At 38.7% G+C, this 24,245-nt stretch overlaps 2 protein-coding genes across 2 annotated transcripts in view; both read left to right on the forward strand.

Annotated features, from left to right (window-relative positions):
- The first annotated feature begins 916 nt into the window (after positions 1 to 916).
- RAD54B (RAD54 homolog B) overlaps positions 917 to 24,245 on the forward strand; it is a 43,035-nt gene continuing 19,706 nt past the window's right edge. Inside the window, exons 1-2 of the mRNA XM_015821868.1 lie at positions 917 to 1,042; positions 2,248 to 2,422. Coding sequence (XP_015677354.1) covers positions 917 to 1,042; positions 2,248 to 2,422 — 301 coding nt within the window. The remainder of the gene's footprint in view (positions 1,043 to 2,247; positions 2,423 to 24,245) is intronic.
- On the forward strand, positions 8,896 to 14,297 carry FSBP (fibrinogen silencer binding protein). Its single transcript, XM_015821867.1, has 2 exons — positions 8,896 to 9,334; positions 13,491 to 14,297. The coding sequence occupies exons 1-2, from the start codon at positions 8,964 to 8,966 to the stop codon at positions 14,017 to 14,019; spliced, it is 900 nt and encodes a 299-aa protein (XP_015677353.1). The 5' UTR covers positions 8,896 to 8,963; the 3' UTR covers positions 14,020 to 14,297.

Consider the following 24,245-nt stretch of genomic DNA (forward strand, 5'->3'; position numbering starts at 1 on the left):
ATTATTATTATTTGCATTTTTGAAACCGTGTTTGAAAAGCAACCTGTATGTTCTCAGAACCCTTTGGTTCTTTGATCTACCTTATTAAAGCAGTTTCATATTTCATAACATTAAAAATAAAACCTTACAAGAATGAGGTCATCAGATATTTTTATTGGACAGAGTCTTACAAAAAGCAGGGAGTGGGCATGGAAAATGTTGCTCTGATGGCATAATCATGATTGCTCGTACCCAGAGGCTTATTATTGTCAAAAAAGAGCATTGTTAAGAAAGTGTATTGGACTGACCCAGAAAGGTTAATGGTGCGGCTATAAGAATCATATTTTGTTACAGTATACATTTTATTGCAGCACTTGCACCCCAACCCTGCACATGTCAAGAGTGGTTAACAGTAATGACCGTAATGAAATTGGCAATAAGTAACATATAGAGTGCAAAAACCAAACTATATGATGAAAAAACCCACATCAGCCTGGCTACTGACATTTCCTTGGAATTCCTAAAGGATCTGAGAAAAAGTCCTTTCTTCCTCAACACTTAACTCAAAAAATATACTAACTAGAGAAGGAGTAAGGGCAGTGATACTTCTTAATTCCTCAGCTTTTTACTTTAATGTCTAGATATAATGTAGCTAGAAGCCTATGTTATATAAAGAGATTTGTCTACATTTGGTTACCCTTAGTAGAAACAGCTTAATGACAAGTGTATTTGATTGTGTAAGAATCTGTTTCAGGAAGTGGTGAACTTTCTTCTGTTAGAGACATGGGTAGAACCTGAATGGTCAGGAATGCTACCAGTTATTTCTAAATCAGATTCCTGGATTGTATGGTATTTGGATCCATACAGTAGGCTTTCAAAGACTCTGAATTTGCTTCACACTTCCTGATTGCTATTTTTCAAATCAACAGAGCCAAAGATGAGACGATCAGCAGCTCCAAGTCAACTGTTGGGGCATTCAGCCAAAAAACCAAGATTTATATCGCCAGGAAAAATCCTGCCGAAAACATCTGAATATGTAGATCCAGAAATTAAAACAGATGAGGTAATATTAAAAGAGAAGATCACAAAGACATTAATATTACTAATGTGAATAACTTGTGGAAACTCAAATTCTCCTTCATACAAAAAAAGTTTCTCCACACAGAATATTAGATATCAGGAGCATGTGTATCTTTTTGCTATACAATATTATGTTTGGTTTGGAGGTTGTGTAAATCATCATGCAGCTTACACATATTGCTTAATCACTGCACTTGGCCATCCCTGAAATATCCAAATTTGCCCTCATATTTGGAGTTGAGGCAACAAAACTCCAAAATGGTCTTCAACAAAAAAGAATTAGCTAATTACCAATTTAGTTCATATGCTCTTTCAAAAGGCAGATGTACAAATTACCCAATCCTATTTCCTCAGTCATGAGTTCATTTGCATTCTTACACATTCCTCAGACATTCTGTTTCTGTTTAATCAGGATGCATTATGGAAGACTATAAAAATGGGTCCTAGCTTCATCCCTTTGAGATCACTTGGTGTCCAGAATTTGGAGGCTTAACTTCTAAAAGTTTTTTTTTACTATGCAGACTTCTCATGTAATATTTTTTTGGGGGAAGGGGGGTTTCTAAATAAAATGGGAAATGTACACAAAAGAGAAGCACTTAGGGAGTTATAAATCACAAACTAGTGATTTTGTCCAGATTTCCCAGTTGTAAATTGATCATCCATTGAAATTAGACACCTGACTAGAACTCTATATCCATGTGTTTCTTGTGTCTCACTCCATATTGCTGCACAAAACCTGCATGTATTAGTCCATGTAGTCACAGGGAACTGTCTTCAGCTCAAGAGAGTCTCTTCTTTTTTGTTTGTTGAACTAATTCATTATATCACAATTGAGCCATCTGAGGAACTGCGGATAAGATCTGTTAATTTGGATTTGCTGTTCATCTGATCAGTGTCAAGACTTTTTCCAGAGATCTTCCCAGGATATCTATATTTCCATGTTCTAAACAGCTTTCTGTTTAGAATAGTCAACTCATGGGTATGCAGTCATGTCTTTGTAGCTTGTAAGTACTAGACAGAGCATTATTTAGGCTGATTTGTCTTCATATGAGGTTCTTTTCCCTTTGAGGAATGTCCTCCTAAAGGACATGGCTTTGGTATTTCAGAGTCTTCCGGCAGGAGAGGCACATATTTATTTTGAAATTGTTGCATGAATATTCCATAATAGATATATATTCTGTCTTGTAGGTGTGCAAGAGGCAATTGTGTAGCCCAACTTCTGTAAACATTCATTCTACAACTTCTGGCTTCCATTCTTCTGTAACAGTAAAATCTAAAGAAGAAGAATTGCCTTGTGAAAACAAGAATATGGTGACTGGGCATTTGAAAACTGGAATGAAATCTCTATGCAGACCAAAAATAGGTAGGAATATGCATGATTTAATATAAAGCATAATAGCTTTTGAAATATCTTCTGAAGGAAACTAGAAACTAAGCAACATTGGCTTCAGGACAGCTGTGTTTTATGGGTTGTGATGGCAAGGTTTTTCCTCTTCAGAATAAGGTAAATTTACTCGTGCTGTACTTATACAAACAAATAGCTGCTGTTTCTAAAATATCGGCAAGATTGATAAAATTATATATACAGTATATAGGGTTGTACACATATGTTTTCTTACTGCAAGTATCAGGTGCCTCAAAATTTGCTGAGGAAACTTGAATGGTTACTACTGAAACAGAACATGGGTTAATAGAGATATCAATAATTTGGGAGATGGTAAGAATTGTTGGAGTATTGTTATTATGATATATGCAATCTTTGTATTAAAAGCATCAGCAAAATTTTCTGATGTCAAGAGCCATCATGAGATGGCCAGAATGCTTCCCCTTGCAAAGTCATCCATACTTTTTTTCATTCTATGTGCCAGATCTCGGCCATTTAGGGAAAGGAAAAAGAGTGCTTTTGTGGATCAGGCCTATTGAAAAGATAAGCAAATCAGTATTGAGGACATGATTGCCTTACTGTCAAAGAAAAAATAGAGTCTACAATATAAACGAAGAAAGGGAGGAAGAAGAATATGTATAATGGGCCAAAAAGATAGTGCTGTAATAAATGAACAATTCATACTATGACCAAAGATAGTATTTCTCATTACAAAAGAAGATTGTGACTCAGAATAATTAGCTACATCAATGAGCTGGATTCTGTTACAGCCTCCATTTGATTGTTGATCTATCACAGTGATGGCGAACCTTTTAGAGACCGAGTGCCCAAACTGCAACCCCAAACCCACTTATTTATCACCGGGTGCCAGGTGGGTGTGGCCCACTGGGTGGGCATGGCTGTGGTGGTCATGGCAGATTGGGTGGGAGTGGCCAAGGTGGGTGTGATCACCTCGATGTTGCTCGTGGGGAGGGACGCTCGTGGGGGCCGGGCAGGGTTGGGGGAGATCCAGGGGGTCTCTGCCAGGTGGAGCGGTGGGCAGGAGGCTCGTCCTGCGGGGTGAGGCAAGGCAGGGCGGGGGTGCCATTGTCACAGGGCAAGGTGAGGCAGGGGCAGGAGTGGCTGCTGCCTGACATCATCGACCTCTGCACATAGAGGCCAGGGAGCGCATGGGTGATGGGATGCATCCGGCCATGTGGGACCTTGGCGAGTTAGTGGACAGCTGGTTGAAGAGGGATGGTTGCCATCTCCAGGGTATGGCCTGTGTGGCCACAGAGAGGGCTCTGAGTGCCACCCCTGGCATGTGTGCCATAGGTTCGCCACCACTGGTCTATCAACATGATGCAAACTGGTAGAGGAACAAGGAAATCCTTCAGCTAGCTCTTTCTAAAGTTCTTTCTTAGTTCAGCTAAGACTGCTAGGGCAACCTAGCAACATCCTAGAAAACTAATTACAAACCTGAAAACTAGCTATAAAGCTGGAACAACCTACAGCTAGTTATATGTTAAGATTGATTCACTTTTAAAATACTTTTGAAAATATTTTACTGCTTCAGACAGGAAGGCGGTGCAGAGAGTGGTGAGGATGGCAGAAAATATTATTGGCAATTCATTCCCTTCAATCCAGGACATAGCATATAAGTGTTGCTTGAGCAAGGTCCGCAGGATTGTCTGGGACACTACAATCCTCTTCACGACCTGTTTTCCTTGTTTCCGTCTGGGAGGAGGCTTTGTGGTATCTGAAGCAGAACATCCAGATTCAGTCACAGTTTTGTTCCATACAGTATCAAGCTTGTAAACTCTCAAGCCTCCTCTTTCCGCTATGTATTCAAGATGGACAGTGATTAATATTTATATGTATTTATATGTAAGGGTATAAGTATATATGTATGGTATGTATATAGCATGTCTATATGTGTTATGTAGTGTACACTTGAGAGCAGGCAACAGAATTTCATTTTTAATGTGTGCCAGTGTGCCCAGAGTAAAAAATGACAAAAAAGGTTATCTTATCTTTTCAAGTGCCCCAAATGGATGTTTCCTCCTTAGTATTAATTTTGTTTCATGGAATTCTTCCAGAAATATCTTTTATCATTAGAGTGCAGCTCAGATTTCTCCTGTGATGGATTTATTTATTAGAAATATAAAACAAGAGCTACTTTTCAAACTCATGCATTTACAGTCACTTAAGCCGTGCTCAGATATTCAGGATCTAAAAGACTTGACAATTGAATATTCTGGGTAACAATCTCCATCCCTTTTCAGGAAGCATTACTTCCATGTTATCTGAATAAAAGCCTAAAGACATACAATATGCAAATATATTTTATGTCTGCCGATGATCATGATCACGCTGAATTTGTGATTGCCTGCAAATAGTTGACAATGTGTGATGTCGGTGAGCCTTAATTGAAGCATTCACATGGTGAATATCCTTAGTTAAGTAACTCCTAATTGGGGTTCTACACTGAAGGGGTTTCAATTGATTAAAAACAATCAGATTTACTTATGAATGGATGTGCTTTGTTTGTCTGAATTGTAAAACATTTCATACATCCCAGTTCTTCATCATACTATTAAAGGATTATTCAAGCATTTAATCTACAGGGTTTTATGTATGCATTAGAGGCTGCACCGCTAGGATTTGGGAAACTATATTGCAGTGTTTTATAGACAAGAAGCTAAACTTCGAAGATTTTTATTTTGGAAGAGGAAAAGAGACATCAATTGAAAAAATAACTTAAGATTATTTTCTTCCAGTTCTATAATACAGAGAAAATATTTTCTACTATATATTTTTTCATGGTAGCATGGGAGCTTTTTCCTAAATATAAAATGGATTCTTCCTGGCTTGCTGTTTGCACTGTCCATTCAGAATTGTTGTTCCATCTTCTGTATTTGCTGTAAGGATTGCTTTTGAGAATTGATTGGTGAGATAATTAATTTTGCTGATTTCCTTTGTTTTAATATTTCTGTTCATTGGAATCAACAGCAGTGCAGCCATGGAGCTTGAAATGAATCTGGCGGTGCTTCCATATCTCACTACGGTGGTCCTGGCCATAGGCATGTTTTCAAAAGCTTGGTTCTTTGTTTATGAAGTGATATCCAACAGCTTTTGTTTGTCTGTTGAATTTCAAATTTGCTTTTGTGATCTTGTTCCTTAAATGTCAGTATTTGTCAACTATTTTTTGGTGGCAACAAATGGTACCACAGTCTTACCTATGAAAAATCTTGCATTGAATTCAACTTGTTTCATTCTGATAGACGTTACTCAGTCTTATCTTAGAAAGCTAAAACAACAACAAACAACAATGATTAGACTGGTTGGAACTAACAGTAACTACCATAATGTAAAGTTTGTCCTTCATATACAGTATAAAAGGAACTTCAGTAATAAAAATAGTAAGAATGGAATATCCTAACACATACTTTGTTGTTTATTGTCATTCATATGGTGTTTATTCCACATTATTCCATTATTTTACCTTTCTTCAAAACAGTTTAGAACTTGCATCATGAAATGATATAATTTCAATACATCAGTGACATAAGATGACGATATCAATTAGTCCAGGTTTTAGTTAGTACAATTATATTCTACTTTTTTTCTAAGGAGCTCAACAGTTTAAATCTCCTTCCTTTGCTTCTTCTCATTTTATCTTCAGGCTTTGTCTTAGTCTGTAGTAGATTAATATCATTGGATAAGATGGACTTGAACTTTATGTTCAATGTTTCTGATTATATTTCAGAAATATGTTACATGCATTGCATATAGTTCTTTAAAATGGTTGCATATTTTCCTAGACTTGTACTGCAGTTGTGGAAGGCAGCCGCATGTTTCTAGGAGAAGGTATAGCAGTTGCTGATCATGTGTTATGCAACATGATAGTGACTCTAGTAAAACAAAAATATATGTGTAACTGCTACCCATGAATACATAGTTTTCTAATACTTTTAAAGAGGAACGTGCTCAACAGAGCGAGGATATGAATGAATGGAAAATGAGCTGCTCTCTTTTACAGCTACAGCTTGTCCAAAATATCTAGTTATTAAATTTTGGTGGTTTTTTTCCCCAATTTTTGTTCACATTTTCAGAATTGTATTTCATTGTTTTTTAAGATTCTGCTTTCATTTGCCTGAATTTAAGTAAAAATAATAACATTATAAAAGAGAAATAACATCATAATGATAAAATAGAGGGAAGATCTTTCCATAAAGATGACTGTGGCGATTAATATTTTTTAAGGATTGTTCATCCTTGATATAAATAAAACTACATCTACAATTGTGGTGGGTTAGAGATTTTTAGATTTTGATTCAGGCTAGAGCAGGGGTCCCCAACCCCCGGTCCGTGGACCAGTACTGGGCCGTGGCATGCCAGCAACCGGTCCGCATAAAAAACAAAGCCCCATCTGCAAGATGCAGGCAGCACACAAAACCACACACTCTATGGTCCGCGGAAAAACCTCTCTCCACGGAACCGGTCCCTAGTGCCCAAAAGGTTGGGGACCTCTGAGCTAGAGCATTCCAAGGAATACTTTCTATTTATAGTCCTTAAATTTAAAAAAAAAAATACAAAAAACCCCCAATATTGTTCAATAAGAAAATTATTCTAAAACCTATATTTGATAACATATATTTTAGTGAGCAGATTTCTGACTTTTCCAGAACTGTTTCTCAGATCTATTATGGGAAGAAATATTATTTCTTGTTAATTGTCAGGGGTTTGTGTTTGATCATGAAGTCTTAAAAAGAAACACTGAGAAAAGGCAAGCAATTTAATTGTATTCCATTATATGCGGGAAGATTTTATACTGTACCTCAATTAAGCTATAACATAACTTATTTGGTTTTCAATCTTGTAAGTTGTGGGAATGTAACCATTTGATCAGGAGCTTGAAAATAAAAAAAAATATAAATATTATAATACAAAAATATTATAATATAAAATATTGATTAGCTGAAGCAAGCCAGCCATGACTTGGTAAACTATGATTAAACAAACCATGACTCGTGTGATCCCAGTGAATGCTTTTGTTATAGACAAATTACAACTTTTGTCTGTTCATTACAACAACCAATTAGGTAGAGGAGGTGATGGCCTTGATGACACAAAGTGTTTAAGGCAATCAGAGTATCCTGTTCCTGTCTTTATATAACTTTCCTGTGAAGCAGAGAATATTTTGTGATTTGGAAATAAAAGTAAAAATGGACCTGAGTTTAATTTGATTCCTACATCTCTGAAGGGTTGCGAAAATAGTTTGAAGTGCTGTGTAAGGATAATATTCCTCAGGACTGTATTCCATACGTAAAGTAGAACTGTGATCAGTGACAGTTATGTGATAATAAATTGACTAATTCTTAAAGAGCCACACTGCTCTTGTTACATTACAAGCTAATAAGTTGACAGAATGATTGAATTTCTTATCACAAGATTGCTATGGCAGCCTTTCACAAGCTAGCATCCTCCGTGTCTGCAGCAACTTGCATCCATCCTAGCTCCTTCCTGCTTGGATATGACTCTTTTTTAGCCTAGCTCATTTGAAGGTCATTAAAAGGGCAACCAGAATCTCGTCCTTAAGGTGCACCTCTGGAGAGGTGTGTTCTCTGCCATGTGATAATTGACTGTAATGAGCTGTATATTTAGGACAAACTGCAGCTGTAAGGAGGGGACCCAGTTTTCTGCTCATTCCTGTCCTTGCTCTGTTGAGCATCTGCCTCTTTAAAAAGTGTGTGCGCGCATAAAGCCAAAGCCACACTGCAAAGTGCTGGGGAAGCTTAGCTTTGCTGCGAAGCCCGACCCTGAGTGAAACCTAACTAGCTAGGCAATCTGCAATTCCTGATTGACAGCAGGACTAGCATTATGCAAATGGAGCCTGAGAGAAGAGCCGCTGGGGAACAGAACCATGATCTGGGGGCTCTGTTAGGGATCTCTCTACACACGCCTCCTCTAAATCCAGTCATCTTGCTTGTTGTTGTTTTTTCTCTCTCTCCTTTTTGCAGAGGTGGTTCAGCTTAATAACCAATAAATGCCTCCCTTCCCCATAAAAAGTTGTTCTTTTCTTGGGCATGAATAAATTCAGTCTTCTGTGCAGTCCCTTTTTTTTCTGTCAGCAAAAGAGATGTATGTGTGTAAGCTCGTAAACTCAGGATGAATTGGGTAATATTTGGCAGGGTAACGTGCTAATCTTTAAACCTTTATGTTTTCAATCCTGTTTAAATGTAGGGGGGGGTTTTGCACAAAAGTGTCTGTGCGTGCGCAATACCCCCCCTCCCCTCCGTCTTCTCTTCTCCTTCAGTCTGAAGCCTTATGTAGGTCAGGCTTGGCTTAACCAGATTTCACGAACCTGCGTCAGCTTAAGCTGAAGGAATTTTAATAAACCCTCCCCTGTAGGCGTGGGCCTAAATGAGACAAGCCTAGTTAAGCCTGATCTTTTTTCTGTTTGTGAAAAAGAGCTGAGCAGAGCTAGGATCTGTGTGGTAGTTTCAGGAACTGCTGCATCTTCAGGCTGGAGAGGACGATGGTTGGGAAGGCCAGATCCTCGAATTTCACTTTGTCTGAAAAGCTTGATTTGCTGAAACTTGTCAAGCCATATGTTAATATTCTGGAGGAACACACCAACAAACATTCAGTCATAGTGGAAAAAAACAAATGCTGGGACATCATAGCTGACAACTACAATGCCATTGGAGTTGACCGCCCTCCTCGCACTGCCCAGGGCCTGCGCACCCTATACAAAAGGCTCAAGGAATACGCCAAGCAAGAACTCTTACAGCAAAAGGAGACCCTTTGTGACTACAAAAGCTACATCTCTGAACCGACTAAGAAAGTTGTGGAAATGATCCCTCAGATTTCCACTGTGTGTTTGAGAGAGAGGAATAATCTGCCATGGTAAGTTGCCTTTTACGCTGGGCTTGAATGGCCAACTTGAGCATCTCCTGTCTTGTTTTCCGGCCCTTGTTTGAGCTAAATGCTTCAGCTTAGGAAAACTAAGAATGCTGCAAGCCAAGTCGTTTTTTCAAAGCAGCCTTTGAATTGGCAAAAACAGGGGTGATTGGGCAGTTTAGCTTGCAGCTGTATTTTAAGGATCTTATTGTCAGTCCCCTGGCAAGTGAGGGTTAAGAAAAAATCCAAGTGAAATAGGAGCTCCAACTTTTACCCCTCCCCTTTTAATAGGCATAGCATTCAAACGTTGACCAAGCGAAGGGCTGTTCTACATTTAAGGTAGTATGGTACTGCAGTCATCTGCCCGCATACGGAAGCTGCTGCCTGTTTTGGATAAAATCTACATAAAGTCGAGTTGGAGAACAAAGGAGCTCCACTCCTGCGTGTGCCCAGACAAGGATTATGTTAATCTCCCAGAGCAGAATATATTTTAAACTGCACTTGGACTTTTTAGGCTATTTTCTCTGATATTCTACTCTGCCTTTTAAAAATACAAGTGGATTTCATTTTTAGCCTTGTGTGAAGGTAGAATAAAGATAAAGTTATAATTAAACTTAGAAGAAGAACGTGCACAGGTTTACAAGGCTCGGGTTCAGGAAGATAAGGATGCTGCCATTGCACAAAACCTTTTATTTTTAGAGCAGGCTCTTTTGTGCTTAATCAAATTGAAGCTTGTCTAGATTTGAGCCAGACGTAGAGCAGGCAAGCTGTGTTTGACCTTTCTTGCAGGGCCTTTGCTATTACCCTTTTCTCTGCTGCAAGCTTCCCATGTCTGCCCTGTACTCTTAGGTATTTTTTTTCAAAATCCTAAAGAAAAGTAAATATCTCTTTTCCTGGCTCCTATTGCCATTTAAATTTATGTCGTTTATTGCGGTAAACAAATATAATAATCTTAAGTGGAATGTCTAGAGAGGCTGGCATGTACGGGCATGCTAGTCAGCCTTTGATTTTCCCTGCCTCCGTTTACTGCCCTGCCTCCGGTTACATTAAACAGTGCTGTTCTCTAAATTACTTCCACCGAAGATGCCGGTCAAATAAAAATATGTCAATTAAAAAAAATTCTTTTATAAGAATTTTGCATCAGCTATGCTTATATGATATGATATATGACATAATAACATGATTATTTTTATTTGATTGTTATCCCAGTTTTTTTATATAACTTAGGATGGCAAACATACCTAATACTCCTTCAAAATGATGTTTTGCAATCCAGCACATATAATCAAAAGTGTATTAAGTTCAACGGGGACTGTAGTCTGAAAACTGCAGCAGTATCCTCGAGATACGAGACTTTGATAATGATTATTCCGGCTGATACGTTTAAAATTGATTGGGCCAATCATCACTGATTGAAAGATGTTACTTATTGAACCATTAGAGTAGGTAATGTCTTGGTAACAGATCTGAGCTTGAATAATAATGGTTAGAGTACCATTGTTGTTTAGTAATCTTGCTTAGATGCTGTGTAGCACCTAAATATTTATTTTGCAAAAAAACCTCCACAATGATCAATTGCTTAAACATTTTGAAATGCAGTATAAATGATTATTGCTGTAGCTTAGTGTTGCAGAAAATTTATCTGGAACATGAACCATTAGAAATGAGTATTGTGGTTCTAAACATGTTTTTGTGGGGATAAATTTCAATAATATAAATTTGTCTATTATCCCTCCATATAGATCTTTAAAATAAGGGGAAAATGCAAAAGATTTTTGTTTTTAAGAGAGAACCAAAGATACAGCTGGCCACAAAGAGTTTGCCTTCTCAATCACTTTGGTTTTATTTCTTTACTTTCCCATGACTATGGCTCTTATATTCTCATTTTCTTTGCAGCCATAATTTGTGCATTGCCAGATACCATTTTTATTTATGAAAAATACAGCTGCTAAAACTAATAGATCAGGAAATGAGCTAGACATGAAAGTAAAAAGGGGACATACCCTTTTTCCAGTTGAAAATTGTATGGAAATTACACTTGTTTATACAAGATATTTAACTTTGCTTGGCAATGTTTACTGATATTAGCTTTCAATTTGATATCAGCTTTTTTCATCCTTAATTAGATGCAACTCCAGTTTTTTTCTGTGGATTATCTGCTACACAAGGTCATATGACTAATGCTCCATTGCTCACAACTGCTGATTTGCTGTGATCTGAAATCTCTGCTTGGATCTTTTGATTTTGAATGTCCTGACATGCACTTATACATGCAAATTCTGATAAAATTGTAGCTTGCTTCCAAGAAAATGATGTTGACCAGTGTTCCTTACTTTAGTGTTAGGAAGTTTAGAGTAATCTTTCTTTAGAGGAATTGACTACACTTGCAATATATGATCTAGCTCAGGGGTCTTCAACTTTGGCAACTTTAAGACTTGTGGACTTCAATTCCCAGAATTCCTCAGGCAGCTTTGCTGGCAGCTTTGCTGGCTGAGGAATTCTGGGAATTGAAGTCCACAAGTCTTAAAAGTTGCCAAGGTTGAGGACCCCTGAGCTAGCTGAAGGAACAACTATGAACTGCCATGCAATAATAATGGAAGATTGCTGAATAATCAATTATTCAATAATTTATTTTAAAACAAATATTTCAAAAGGAGGAGGAGTTTTAATGGAGCAGCAATGACAGGAAATGAAAATCTCTGTCCTTTTAAAACTTTTTTTTTTTGTCCAGGAAAACTTTCATTCAACAATGAGGTTCTCACCATATCTTTAGATAAATCTGTACTTTGTAGTGGGAACAGGAAGATCCTTTGGAGCTGATAAATAATAAGCAGACCTATATTAAATTATGTTATACCAAAATTGCTTTTATTTCAAAAAAAAAAATAGTGCATGAACATGCTATGGTACAAGGGCTGCATAGATACCTAACCTCATGTATACCTCTTCCCAAATTTACCAGTGACCAGAAGTGTTTTTAAAGGCATTTTAATTTTTTTTCTTCCTAGTGTTTTTCACTTAAAATAGATATGTTAATTCCCCAGAAAACTTTATATTCTTATTTTGTCTTTAATGAAGAGTAATTCCCTGAAACATAGGAAAGAAAGGGACTGGAAATACAAGGCCACCCATCCCAGTGGGTACAGTTTTTCACTGTTGCTATCTTCAATGTTTCTTAAGCCACTATATGGTGAGAAGATGATTTTCCTGTCTCCTTTCCTTTCAGTATTTTCTGGGAAGAGCAGGGTCATTCACTGACTTACTGCTAGATTGGAGGGTACTTGAAAGCTGCTTAGCTTTCTAAATGCTCTTCTCAGTCCGGTTCCAGGTGAGGAACTGTCCCTAACATTCCCTGAAGTCCTCTGCAGCGGTCACAGCCTTGAGAGAGGGGAAGATTGGAACGAGTCCAAATAATAGTAACCTATGTGGACTCTCTCTGGTTAATGATATTCAAGATCCTTCTGACTAGTAAGCAATTTTGGAGGGTATGTGCAGTGCAGATATGGAAATAAATACCTTAAGACAGAGGGAAAGAACCTGTGGCCCTCCAGAACTTGCTGAACTACAACTTGGAGCATTATTCACTATTGGCCATACTAACCTCTGCCTGCTGGGAGCTGTAATTCTGCAGCTTCTGAAAAGCCATTGATTTCTTGTCCATGTTTTCAGGAAAAAAGAATACTTAGGGAAGGAAGCCACCTTGAGAAGAGAATTATGCAAACAAGAAGTGTTCAAGGTTTAACTGCTCCATGCTATTATTCTCTCTCTTTTTCTATTGTCTCTCCTGGCAGCCCATATACACATAAACAGTTGTGATGATTCTCCTTTTATCAAAGTACAAATAGCTCAGAGGCTGATTAAAAATATTCAGCCTCCTTGATTTGGGCTCGATTCTTGGTGATTATATAGACAACTTTATGTAGTCTTCTTAGTAAAAATGTAAGTTACAGTATTTGCCATTGCCTTCTTGTGAAAAGTTTTTCAGTTGCCCAGTCTAGCCTACAGTCCAGGACTTTCCAAGTAGTCTTTTAGTCAGTTACTAATCGTGTCTGCCTATTTAGCTTTTATGGACTCAGTAATGTCAGTTAATGCTATTTTGTGTTTACAAATGTGGCTAGAGAAGACTCTGTTCTCTAATGCCTAAAATATTATTCCGTTTTAGTGCTACCCTGGTAAAAGAAACAGTTGCTACTACAAGTTCTCCTCAGCTAATGTTGGAGCACCATCCTGCTGCCATCACACTGGAATTGGATCCAGAAGAAGAGGATGTGAAGCCACCACCTTCACTAATACTTGAATTGCAAACACAGGATAACTTGGAACAAAGAGATCAGCAACATATGGTCCATGTCATGGAGAGATCTCCATCAACTTCCCTGTCTTCTGTGGATATAAGAATGCTATCTCCATCGCCTATCCCCAGGCGAGATGAGTTTTTTAGGCTCGAAAGTGGAGAACGATTTAGGCCAGCATGTGGAGGGTATGATCCACAAATGTTGCAAATGCTAAAAGAAGAACATCACATAATTTTGGAAAATCAAAGGAAAATTGGGCTCTATATCCAAGAAAAAAGGGATGGGTTGAAAAGGAGACAGCAGTTGGAAGAAGAACTTTTGAGAGCAAAAATTAAAGTGGAAAAATTGAAGGCAATACGATTACGTCGTGATCTTCCTGAATTCAATAGTCTTTGAATATAAAACGATTCTGCTACATAAAACCGTGCTTATTCTATATTTGATTATAGAAGATCAGTTACTTTATTTGGATGGATTGGAAATGGAAGGACAAAAGAACTTATGTTTTTTTATTTTGGATTTCATTCATGTTTGCAAGAAATTGAAAGACAGTTTTCAATGGTTTTCCCAGATTTCAAGGAAAACCACATCTAAGACTTAAAAAAAATCCTTTTTGAAATCCTGTGATTACTATCCTGTGATAGTAAAAGCCATTACTGATTTATGAAGTTATTGTAAAAAATTCTGTTTAATTTTTTATTTCATTTTTTTTTCTGGGAACAATTCTTAAGTACCCATTTAAAATATTTATTCGTGGGTAAATAAATATATGCAAAGTGGAGAAAAAGACTGCTCATTTTTTTCTTTTATAAGATAATGATAACTAGTATTTTAGTATGGCCTTATGCTATCAGGAAAAGCATGGATAGGAATATTTACAGTAGTGTGCATTTTCATGTTGAGCTGAATTGTTGAAATATGATTCAACAATATTTTAGAGTATTTTAATTCTGAAATCAGTAAACAGTTCAGATTAAAAATAATACCTCTGATGCTTTCTTCTTGTTTTTGTCAAACATTCTGCAGTCCAGTTAAGAATTTCATGGGAGTCCAAAAGGGCAAGTTAAGGAACGTTATATTAATCTTTTTATATCTAGATAGTGCTCAGTATTTTCAGGGTTGGTTTATACCTGATTTTGGTGCATAGCCACCAGTGCGTAATCCATCTGAAATATGGAGGGAACTGTTACCATAACATGTCTTAAAAAGAATTGCAGTTTTGCTTGGGTGATCAGCTGATGTAATATGGAACCGGTACACACAATTCCTGATGATGTGTGTGTGTGTGTGTGTACGCGTACGTGTCTGTCTGTCTGTCTGTCTGTCTGTCTGTCTGTCTGTCTNATCTATCTATCTATCTATCTATCTATCTATCTATCTATCTATCTATCTATCTATCTATCTATCTATCTATCTATCTATCTATCTATCTATCTATCTATCTATCTATTAATTAGACACTCCAGGGATAGAAGAGAGTATTTGATTAGGTTTTTTAAAATCTGCAATTGATTCATTCAGAATTCCACCTTTTCCATTTTGTTTCACAGAGCTTACCATTTTTTACCCAACAGATAGTTACAATTCTGTACTCACTTAGCATATTTAATCATTATTGTCCTTTGCTCTCTTTTGTTAGAAAGCCCCCTTCTTTCTGAAACCATCAGCAAAACTGATTTTTCCCCAAGCTTGATATTATTAGTTTTCTTTTGGATGAATTTTGTTATTTTGGCTGCTTACAATGAGATCATATTACACACGCACACGCACACGCACACGCACACACACACACACACACACACACGCTGTCGTGCTATTCCCTTTCTGGGTAAGCAGCATAATGCAAAGTGCAGAAAAGGAGTAGTAAACAATACAGAAATTAAATGCACAAAACAAGAAAAAGAAAAGAAAATATTATTCCAGCTTTGTTCGTTGTACCTCTCCTTATCTCTTGGTAATTGAAAACCATCTTTATTTTTCTCATGCCCATCCACTGCTTACACATTGCCTTTGTTTCTTGAATTTCTTATCCCTGTCTTACTGAAGATCTCATCAATTCCCTCTAACGTCTTTCTCATTTTTATCCTTTCTTTCAGTTCATTCACTCTTCCTTCATGTATTTTTCCACAATTTGACCTTAATTCATTCTCTGTCTGTGACCAGCCATTGCAGAGTATTTATTTTTATATTGATGTTCTTATTCGATTCACATTCCAGCAATTGTTTTTCTCCATTTAATTCTCCCTTGCCTACTGCATTCAGTCTTTCTGTTTCTCCTGACATACCCAACTCTCTCTTTCATATAATAAAGGAATTAGAAATATACTTTTATAAATAGTCCTTTTTGCTTCTTTTGACAAATATTCCTTGCAGCAAACCACATAGTATAATTACATCATTTTTGCCACTTATAACTTACAATTATTCATTCAATTTCTATTTCTCTAAGCAAAGCTAGCTTAATCTTTGCTATATTAAATTTCAGATCCAAAGTACTCATTGTATCATACAATCCATATAACTTTCATGACATATCACATAGGATCTCAGCTAACACAATATCACTTCCATAAAAACTCCAGCTATATTTATCTTTCCAACCAGTTCACCACAAAACATCTCTCTATTGCTAAAACTTTGTTTAATTGTTTCTAGCCTTCAGTTGGGCCAAACAATACATCATAGTAGGGCAGTGGTTCTCAACCTTTTTAATGCCGCGACCCCAACCGGTCGTAAGTCGAGGACTAAACCGGTCGTAAGTCGAGGACTACCCAACCGGTCATAAGTCGAGGACTTTCCCTGCCTGGGAGCGCTGCGCATGCGTGGTTCCGCCCCCTGCGCCGGCCGAGGCGTAGCTGGCAAGCGGCAGAGACGGAGCAGGCCGACCACCAGCTGGCCCAGCCCAAGGGAGGTAAGGCACCCGCCTGAAAAGGGGAAAAAAATGGCGGACAAAAAAAATGGACAAAAATAATGGCGGACAGCCTTGCTTGGCGACCCCCGTGAAATGGTCGATCGACCCCAAATGGGGTCCCGACCCACAGGTTGAGAACCACTGTAGTAGGGCAACAATTTTTGAATTAATGTATCTCAAAGGGACTAACTTACAGAATGGGATTCCTGATTCCCATGGAATTGAAATTTGGCAAAGGTTGTGGCTGCTTGGGTACTGCTGCACCACAATGGTCATCTACAGCAGGGGTCTCAACCCCCAGGTTGCGGCCTGTTCGGAACAGGGCGCTTGTGCTCACATGCAGAGCTCCACTTGTGTGAGCAGTGGGTGCTTGTGCAAGCAGCAAACGCTTATGCAAGTGTGCACGCCTGCTGCAAGCAACAAATGGAGCTGTGCATGCTCATGCAGATGCCACTCGCACAGAACCTTCCCTTCTTTCCCCTTCTCCCCAGTCTGAGCTGCCAAGCTGGAAAGGTTGGAGACCACTGATCTACAGTCATGTAATTGCCATTTCCAGTGCTCCCTATCTGCCTCCTACAAGGAAAGTCAATGGGGAAGCCAGCGGAAAATCTGAAGTCACTCCCACTCCCACTGTTTTGCCTATCTGTGGTCATTCTGTTTCTCTGTTTAAGGAAATATCTCTGAAATTATGATCCAATGGATAATGGATTGCCTAGTTTTTTATATAGTAGATTTATCTATGAGTACACTAAACAGTCCAGGGGATATCACATTTTTTTCTTACTTCCATACTTTATATTCTCCAATTATGGCAACTGAATCACATTGTTACAGGATCTATACCTTACTTTTCATACTTTTTTTTTTCTTGGGCTTTAACATTTCTATCGCTAATTTCAATTTACCCTTCAATATACAACATTCATTCCCTTGCTGATCCCTAAATTGCCACTTCTAATATTTCCTCACTTTAATTTCATGCCAAATATTTCTATCACTTTTATTTTCTATCTGTCACATTCATTCTGTTGAAGGTTCCACTTCTATAGCATTATTTTTTAATTTCCATTAACACTGTTCTACATTTTTCTGCCTCTTTTAATCTTAATTATTCTTTACCTTGTACAGTATTTGGTGATACCTCCAATTTGTCCCTGGGTTGTTGCTGTTATGATGATGTAGGTGATGAAACTCCGAGAACTGAATAAGAATTAAAAAGGTTTTTTAATCAAATATGATGCAAGTGTGTTACTGTATATGTATATTAACTTGACTATGAACTGCTTTGAATGTTATCTTGCTTCTGACTGGGGATGTAGCATCTGCCTACAATACCTTAAAGCAGCTGTTCCTTTCCCCAGAATTGCTATGGACATAGTTGTTTTAAAATGCTACAAACAGCTGCCTCACTCATGCCTCACCTGTCCTTTTGCAGCCTCCGGCACAGTACAGCTCTATTACATTAACTACTTTTTGTTATGTATTTGAACATTAAAATTACCCCCTCTGAGGCATTTAAGAAAGACAGAATTATATTGTATGTGATGGGCAGTCCATAATGAAGTATTGTATCTTACTCCAGCCAGCATTTCCCTTTCTCAGTGTTGGATAATTCCAACAGCCAGTATCAGAATGCTCATACTAGCTAAGAATTAAGGGTATATATAGTCCAGTACATCTGGAAACCACCAGTTTACAAGAAGGCTGAATGATTATTTTAGAGGATTGCTTTGAAGTTCACACGTCTTAAAGTTGCCATGGCTGAGAAACATTGGACTAAATCTGGAGTAGGCAACCTTGGCTCTTTTATGACTCGTGGACTTCAACTCCCAGAATTCCTGAGTCAGCCATGCTGGCTCAGGAATTCTGGGAGTTGAAGTCCACGAGTCATAAAAGAGCCAAGGTTGCCTACTCCTGGACTAGATCGAGTTATCTTATAGTCTCTTTCAACTGGTAGAGGGCCTCTGATGTTTTTCTTCAGCCACTTTGTAGCTAATGCATGATGTTGCCACAAAGTAACAAGATTATTTGCTAGAGATAATTGATTTTCTGTTTGGTTGAGTACAGATACTTCTTGACTTGGAAATTACAACAATACTGAATGAAGGGACTTACAACTTGTGCCCGAAGGTATGGCCGCTGCAGTACCCTTAAGATTACGTGAATGAAGTTTGGGCGCTTGTCAATCTATCTGCCCTTATAACTGTCTGCAGAGATGCTGCACTGCTCCCCCCCTGCCCATTTCCCCTCCATCCTGTCCCATTGTGTTCCAGCAGACCGTGGGCCTGCTTTCCATCCTGCTGGGTCCCACACTCTCCTCCCCACCCTATCAGGAATTGGTCACTTATATTTTTGGTAGGCCTTTGAGAAGCAACCATTCTGCCACGCAGTCTTCCTCCATAGTGGAGGCCACGTGGCACCATCCTGAAAGTGGTAACAATTTTTGGAGCGGCTACAATGAATTGTGGCTGCTCCAAAATGGTGCCTGCTTCTGGGATGGGGCCATGTGGCTTCCAGGAGGATCTAGGGGTGAAGCAGCTGGCTCTCAAATATGATCAATGGGGTGGGAAAACAGGCCTAGACTGGTGGGAACCCAGTGAAGCGGTAAGTGGTGCACGGGTTGCCTCAGGGAGTGGGGAAGGCATGGGTGGCTTAGGGCAGGCCATGTGTGAGCTAGGGAGGTGATGCAGTGCGGTCCTGGGCCCTTACTAGGTTTCCCAGAGCCTCCCCCACCCCTGAGGTACCCACCACTGAGGTATTCCATGCTCTGTTTAACAACTGCAATGGGAAGAGCAAGGATTGAGTGATTAAATGAGGCAATCATGGACACCTCAATGACGTCATGGCTTGTGACCTTAGTGAGCAGGCCCCATTATGGTCATAAGTTCAGAACTACCTGTATGATTGGGGTGGGGCATGGTATATGATTTAAAGGAAAAAAAATTAGAAAGCTACTGTTCACCAAATTTATTAAGGCAGGTAGAACAACATGAAGTCTGAGAGCAAAATACCTGTGACCCCCAGAGTTCCTCCCCAGATTTTTATCCCTAAAGAAAAGAAAAGATTAAATATTTTCATTTATCCATCTATCTATTTATGAGACTTACATTGTGACTTTCTTTAGGGCAGTGGTTCTCAACCTTCCTAATGCCGCGACCCTTTAATACAGTTCTTCATGTTGTGGTGATCCCCAACCCTAAGGGCACTCCAAGTGCACACTGACGCCGCCCACTCACCCGCCGCGCCTGGGGCTCAACGCGCTTCGCCTGTCCTTGCCTCACTTCAGAAGGTCGCTGGCCTGCCCGGCTCCAGCTGGCCAGGCAAGGGGGGCAGGAAGGCCGCTCCTTCGGCTCCACCCAGCCTGGTTGGAGAAGCGCCCAGGCGGGGAAAGGGAGAGAGAGAGCGCCAAGAGGGTGCAAGCGCCGGCAGAGCTTAGTTCAGCCTCCTCTTTGGAAAGGGCCGCGAAGAAGCGCAGCCTCCCTTAGGAGATGCTTGACGGAAACGAATCTGGCGCTGCAACGGCCCCCAGCTCGAAGCCGTGCGGAGACGGATAGAGGAACTGTGTCTCGGTTCCTAAGACCATCGGAAATATGTGTTTTCCAATGGTCTTAGGCGACCCCTGTGAAAGGGTCGTTCGACCCCCAAAGGGGTCGCGACCCACAGGTTTAGAACCGCTGCTTTAGGGCCTCAAACACAGCAATCCTCCCTCTGTTTTGCTGTAAGCAAAATAAGATGTAAGACAGGTTCAGCTGAGGAGGCAACTAACCCAAAGTCACCTTCTGAGCTTTCACAGCTGAGGATCATCTTGAGCACGGGTTGTCCTGTTCCTCTTTCATAACTATCACATGTATTCAAAGTCATTCACCTCACCACATTGTCTTTTGGCAACTGGTTGCTGGTATCTAGCTGCTGCTTCTAGAGCTGCCATGTTATGAGAACAGGCATACAATATTCACAACTTTCCAAATGAGTGTCCAGCCTCAAATGTGTGCTATGAAGATGCATATGAGCCTCAGGGAAAAGAACTGGTTAAAGCATGTATGTAAGTATGGGCAGCTTATAGTCATATACATAAAATGATATAAAAACTTAATAAATAAAAACTACACATTGAAAATTCAATTAAAAACTGATTAACCAAATGGGATGTCCATAGCTTGCTTTTTCTGCCAGTGTGGGTGGGGCGGGCTCGTCCCCATTGAGATGAGCCAGTTCCTCAGATATTCTAGACCAGTGTTTCTCAACCTTGACAATTTTAAGGCATGTGGACTTCAACTCCCAGAATTCCACAGCCAGCATTGCTGGCTGTGGAATTCTGGGAGTTGAAGTCCACATGCCTTAAAATTGTCAAGGTTGAGAAACACTGGTCTAGACAAATTCTATGAAGGGTTTTACAGTTGATAACCAACACCTTGAATTAGACTTGGAAGCAAACTAGCACCTAGTGCTGCTTGCGGAAAGCGACATAATATGGGCTACCCTAGGGGGCCCCAAAACTCTAAGAAGTTGCATTCTGCACCAAGTGAAGTTTTGGATACTCTTCAAGGGTAGCCCCATGTAGACTATGTTGCAAAAGTCCAACTGTGAGATGATCATGGTTTGACTGACTGAGCGCAGGGACTCCTGATCCAGGAAAGGTTCAGCTGATGCTCAACTGACGCACAACATGAAGCTGCACAAAGACTCTCCTAACCTACTCAACAAGCAGGAGTCGTGAGTCCAGGAAAACCCCCATTGGATCTGTCTGGGGTAGTGCAACCCCATCTAAAACTAAAGATGTTAAGGTCCTGGAACTTGGAGCTCCAAGTACTCAAAGTCTCTTGGTCTTATCGGGGTTAGGCTGGAGCCTGTTAACCCCCATCCAGACTCCCACAGCCTCCAGGCACTGCAAGAAATGACATTATCACTCGGTCACCTGGGATGGAGATGTAGACTTGAATATCATCAGTGTACTGATGGTACTTCATTCATAGCAGTGGATGATCCCACCCAGTGGCCTCATGTAGATGTTAAAAAGGAATGGAAAACGTACCAAGCTATATATTATAGCTCATCTTTCCCCCTGTTTGGTCTTCCAGATCTAGTGGGCTGTCGTTCCTATCACCCTTGATCAACCTATGGGCAGTTCATAAGACTGGTGGGAATATCAACCAATTTGAAGTGAGATTTGCCAGGGATATCTGAAGTAAATAAGATGCCCATAAGATGCCCATAATGCAGTTAAATTGTAAAAATAGATTGTGATTCTTTTTTAATGCATCAAAAGTGTAAAAAGGGCAACTAACTTTAATTTGCAATGACTAATATGAATTTATTTTACATCTTTTAAAATAAAAATAAAAATTTCCAAAAGAAAAAATTAAATATAGTACAAGTAGTCCTCGACTTAAAACAGTTTGTTTAGTGACCATTCAAAGTTACAATGGCACTGAAAAAAGACTTATTACAGTTTTTCACAGTTACAATCTTTGCACCCTCCCCATGATCATTTGATCAAAATTCAGATGCTTGGCAACTGGTTCATATTTATGATGATTGCAGTGTCCCAAGGTCATGTGATCCCATTTTGCGACCTGACAAGCAAATTCAATGGGGAAGTCAGATTCACTTAACAACTGGGCTTCTAACTTATTCACTGCAGTGATTCACTTATCAACTGAGGCAAGAAAGGTAGTAACATGGGACAAAACTCACTTAACAAATGTCTCACTTAACAACAGAAATTTTGGGCTCAGTTCTCTTCGTAAGTAGAGGACTACCTGTAGTGATACTGTCCTTTTTTTACTAATGTATTTATTAAAAAGAAAACAAGTGGTTTTGGTCTTGATACGTTGAATGTTGCATAATCTGTATTCTTTGAATTGGTATTTTATTAATTCCAAGCCTCCAGCTTTGAAATACCAGTCAGTGATGGATGGCTCCTCTAGGATTAGAGGATTTGTGATTTTCACTGTTTTACCATCACAACTTCACTATTAATAGGAAATGAATCATTTGTGAAGAGTACTTTCTAAATAAGGTAGATAGATGACTTAAGGAAGTTTGTAATCAGTTTAGAACACTTAGTTTTTCCGGTTTTGTTACAAACTGCTATACAGATTTTAAAAGTTTTAGAACAGTCAATTTTGTCTCAGTTGAATGCATAGTGTGCAAAAATAGCCTCATTCTCTTTCAAACTCTAAAATTCTTTAGAATACACACATACCTAAATTTGAAATATTTGTGCATTCATGCCCAGCTGTAGCAGTTCCTGAATCTGCATAATATAAGAATAGCAAAGCTTAAAATGTTATATAAACTGCTAGCCCAGAGTTTGACTCATCTAATAATTCCAATAACTCCCAATGTCAGTGACTACCCACAGCTTCCCTAATGTGAAATAGCTTTCACTCATTTCATAAAACCACAGTATCTCTGGAAAATCATTTCATACATTTCAGTCCACTATCAAAAAGCCTTTTTGTTTTTGAGGCAAACCAACCCTAATATCATATAACAACAGTCCATAGCAATTCTTGTCAGAAAATAAAACCCCAGTATCTATGTGTGTGTCTCTCTCCATGCTTCCCTTCAAATTATTGAACTATTTCTGCCTAGGAATTAATTCATGCGGATAGCAATAGTACAGACTTTTCCAGTTGTGGGATGGAGTTGCACCATCTATAGATTTAATAAATAATTAACAACCGTACTTTAAATGCACAATGTTTAACCAAGTTGCATGTTAAATAGTTAAGTAACTTTTGCATATACACTGTTTCATTTACTTAAATCTGGAGATGTCTCAGTTAAAATGCACTGAAGTAATCATGATCATAAGTCTCTCTGCTGGGACATAATGTGCATATGTATTTAATAGATATAACTACAGTTACACAGTCCCTATTAAATTTGATCTCTCATGTTTTTGTCCTGCTTGAATTATTGAATAGATTGCCTTTATGTAGATTGGGTTTATATAACATGGCTTGAAAGGATTACATCTTTTCCTTTCAAGAATGTCATCAGCTTGTCTAAAAATAAGCATTCCTGTGTAATGCATAACAAGGGTCAAATCTTTCTAACGCTCATGAATTTTAAACACCCATATTTAGGTAATCTAAATGGCTTATTGCAGCATTGCCTGTTTTAGATCTACAGCAGAAATAATGATATGTCTGGTGTGGTTTGTGTTTTGGGGCGTCTCCTGGAAATTATTTTCTTTGTAACAAATAAGAAAATATATTTGCTATAAGTGATAAATCAATGAAAGCTCTGGGCAATGAGCTTGATCTAAAGTAGGTTGCCAGCAGCATGCTAAAATTAAATGCTAATATTAATTATTTATAATAATAGTTTTTCCTGTTGGTTGTTGGCCGCCTATTTATGAATTGTGTTGCGAGCGCAGCTACGTTAAACCTTTAGTCATTTCTTTGGATTTGGAAAAACTCATATCTGAATAATAAAAATAAAAAGAAGCTATTTTATGCCTTGTCATTACACATATGGTACAGATGTTTCTAAGGTAGTTTACCAATTGTAATAAAATGCAAGAACAGAATCACAATAAACAGTGAAAATAACAATTAAAGATCTATATTATTAGGCTCCTTCTTAAATGGACAGTTGCTTGAAAAGGAAAGCTCCAGCTTGTGCTGCTTCTGAAATTTTTGTTTCCCTCCCATGTTTGTCTTCTTCTCCTCATAACAACAATATATAGATAGTGTTTAGA

Source organism: Protobothrops mucrosquamatus, unplaced genomic scaffold, assembly GCF_001527695.2.
Source record: "Protobothrops mucrosquamatus isolate PMUCROS unplaced genomic scaffold, P.Mucros_1.0 scaffold1414, whole genome shotgun sequence".
Lineage (NCBI taxonomy): Eukaryota > Metazoa > Chordata > Lepidosauria > Squamata > Viperidae > Protobothrops > Protobothrops mucrosquamatus.

What these genes read in the sequence shown, in the direction of transcription:
- FSBP (XM_015821867.1), top strand. Translation starts at nt 8,964, where the DNA reads ATGGTTGGGAAGGCCAGATCCTCGAATTTCACTTTGTCTGAAAAGCTT. An exon ending in GAGAGGAATAATCTGCCATG is followed by an intron (nt 9,335 to 13,490) that starts GTAAGTTGCCTT and finishes ATTCCGTTTTAG; the next exon opens with TGCTACCCTGGTAAAAGAAA.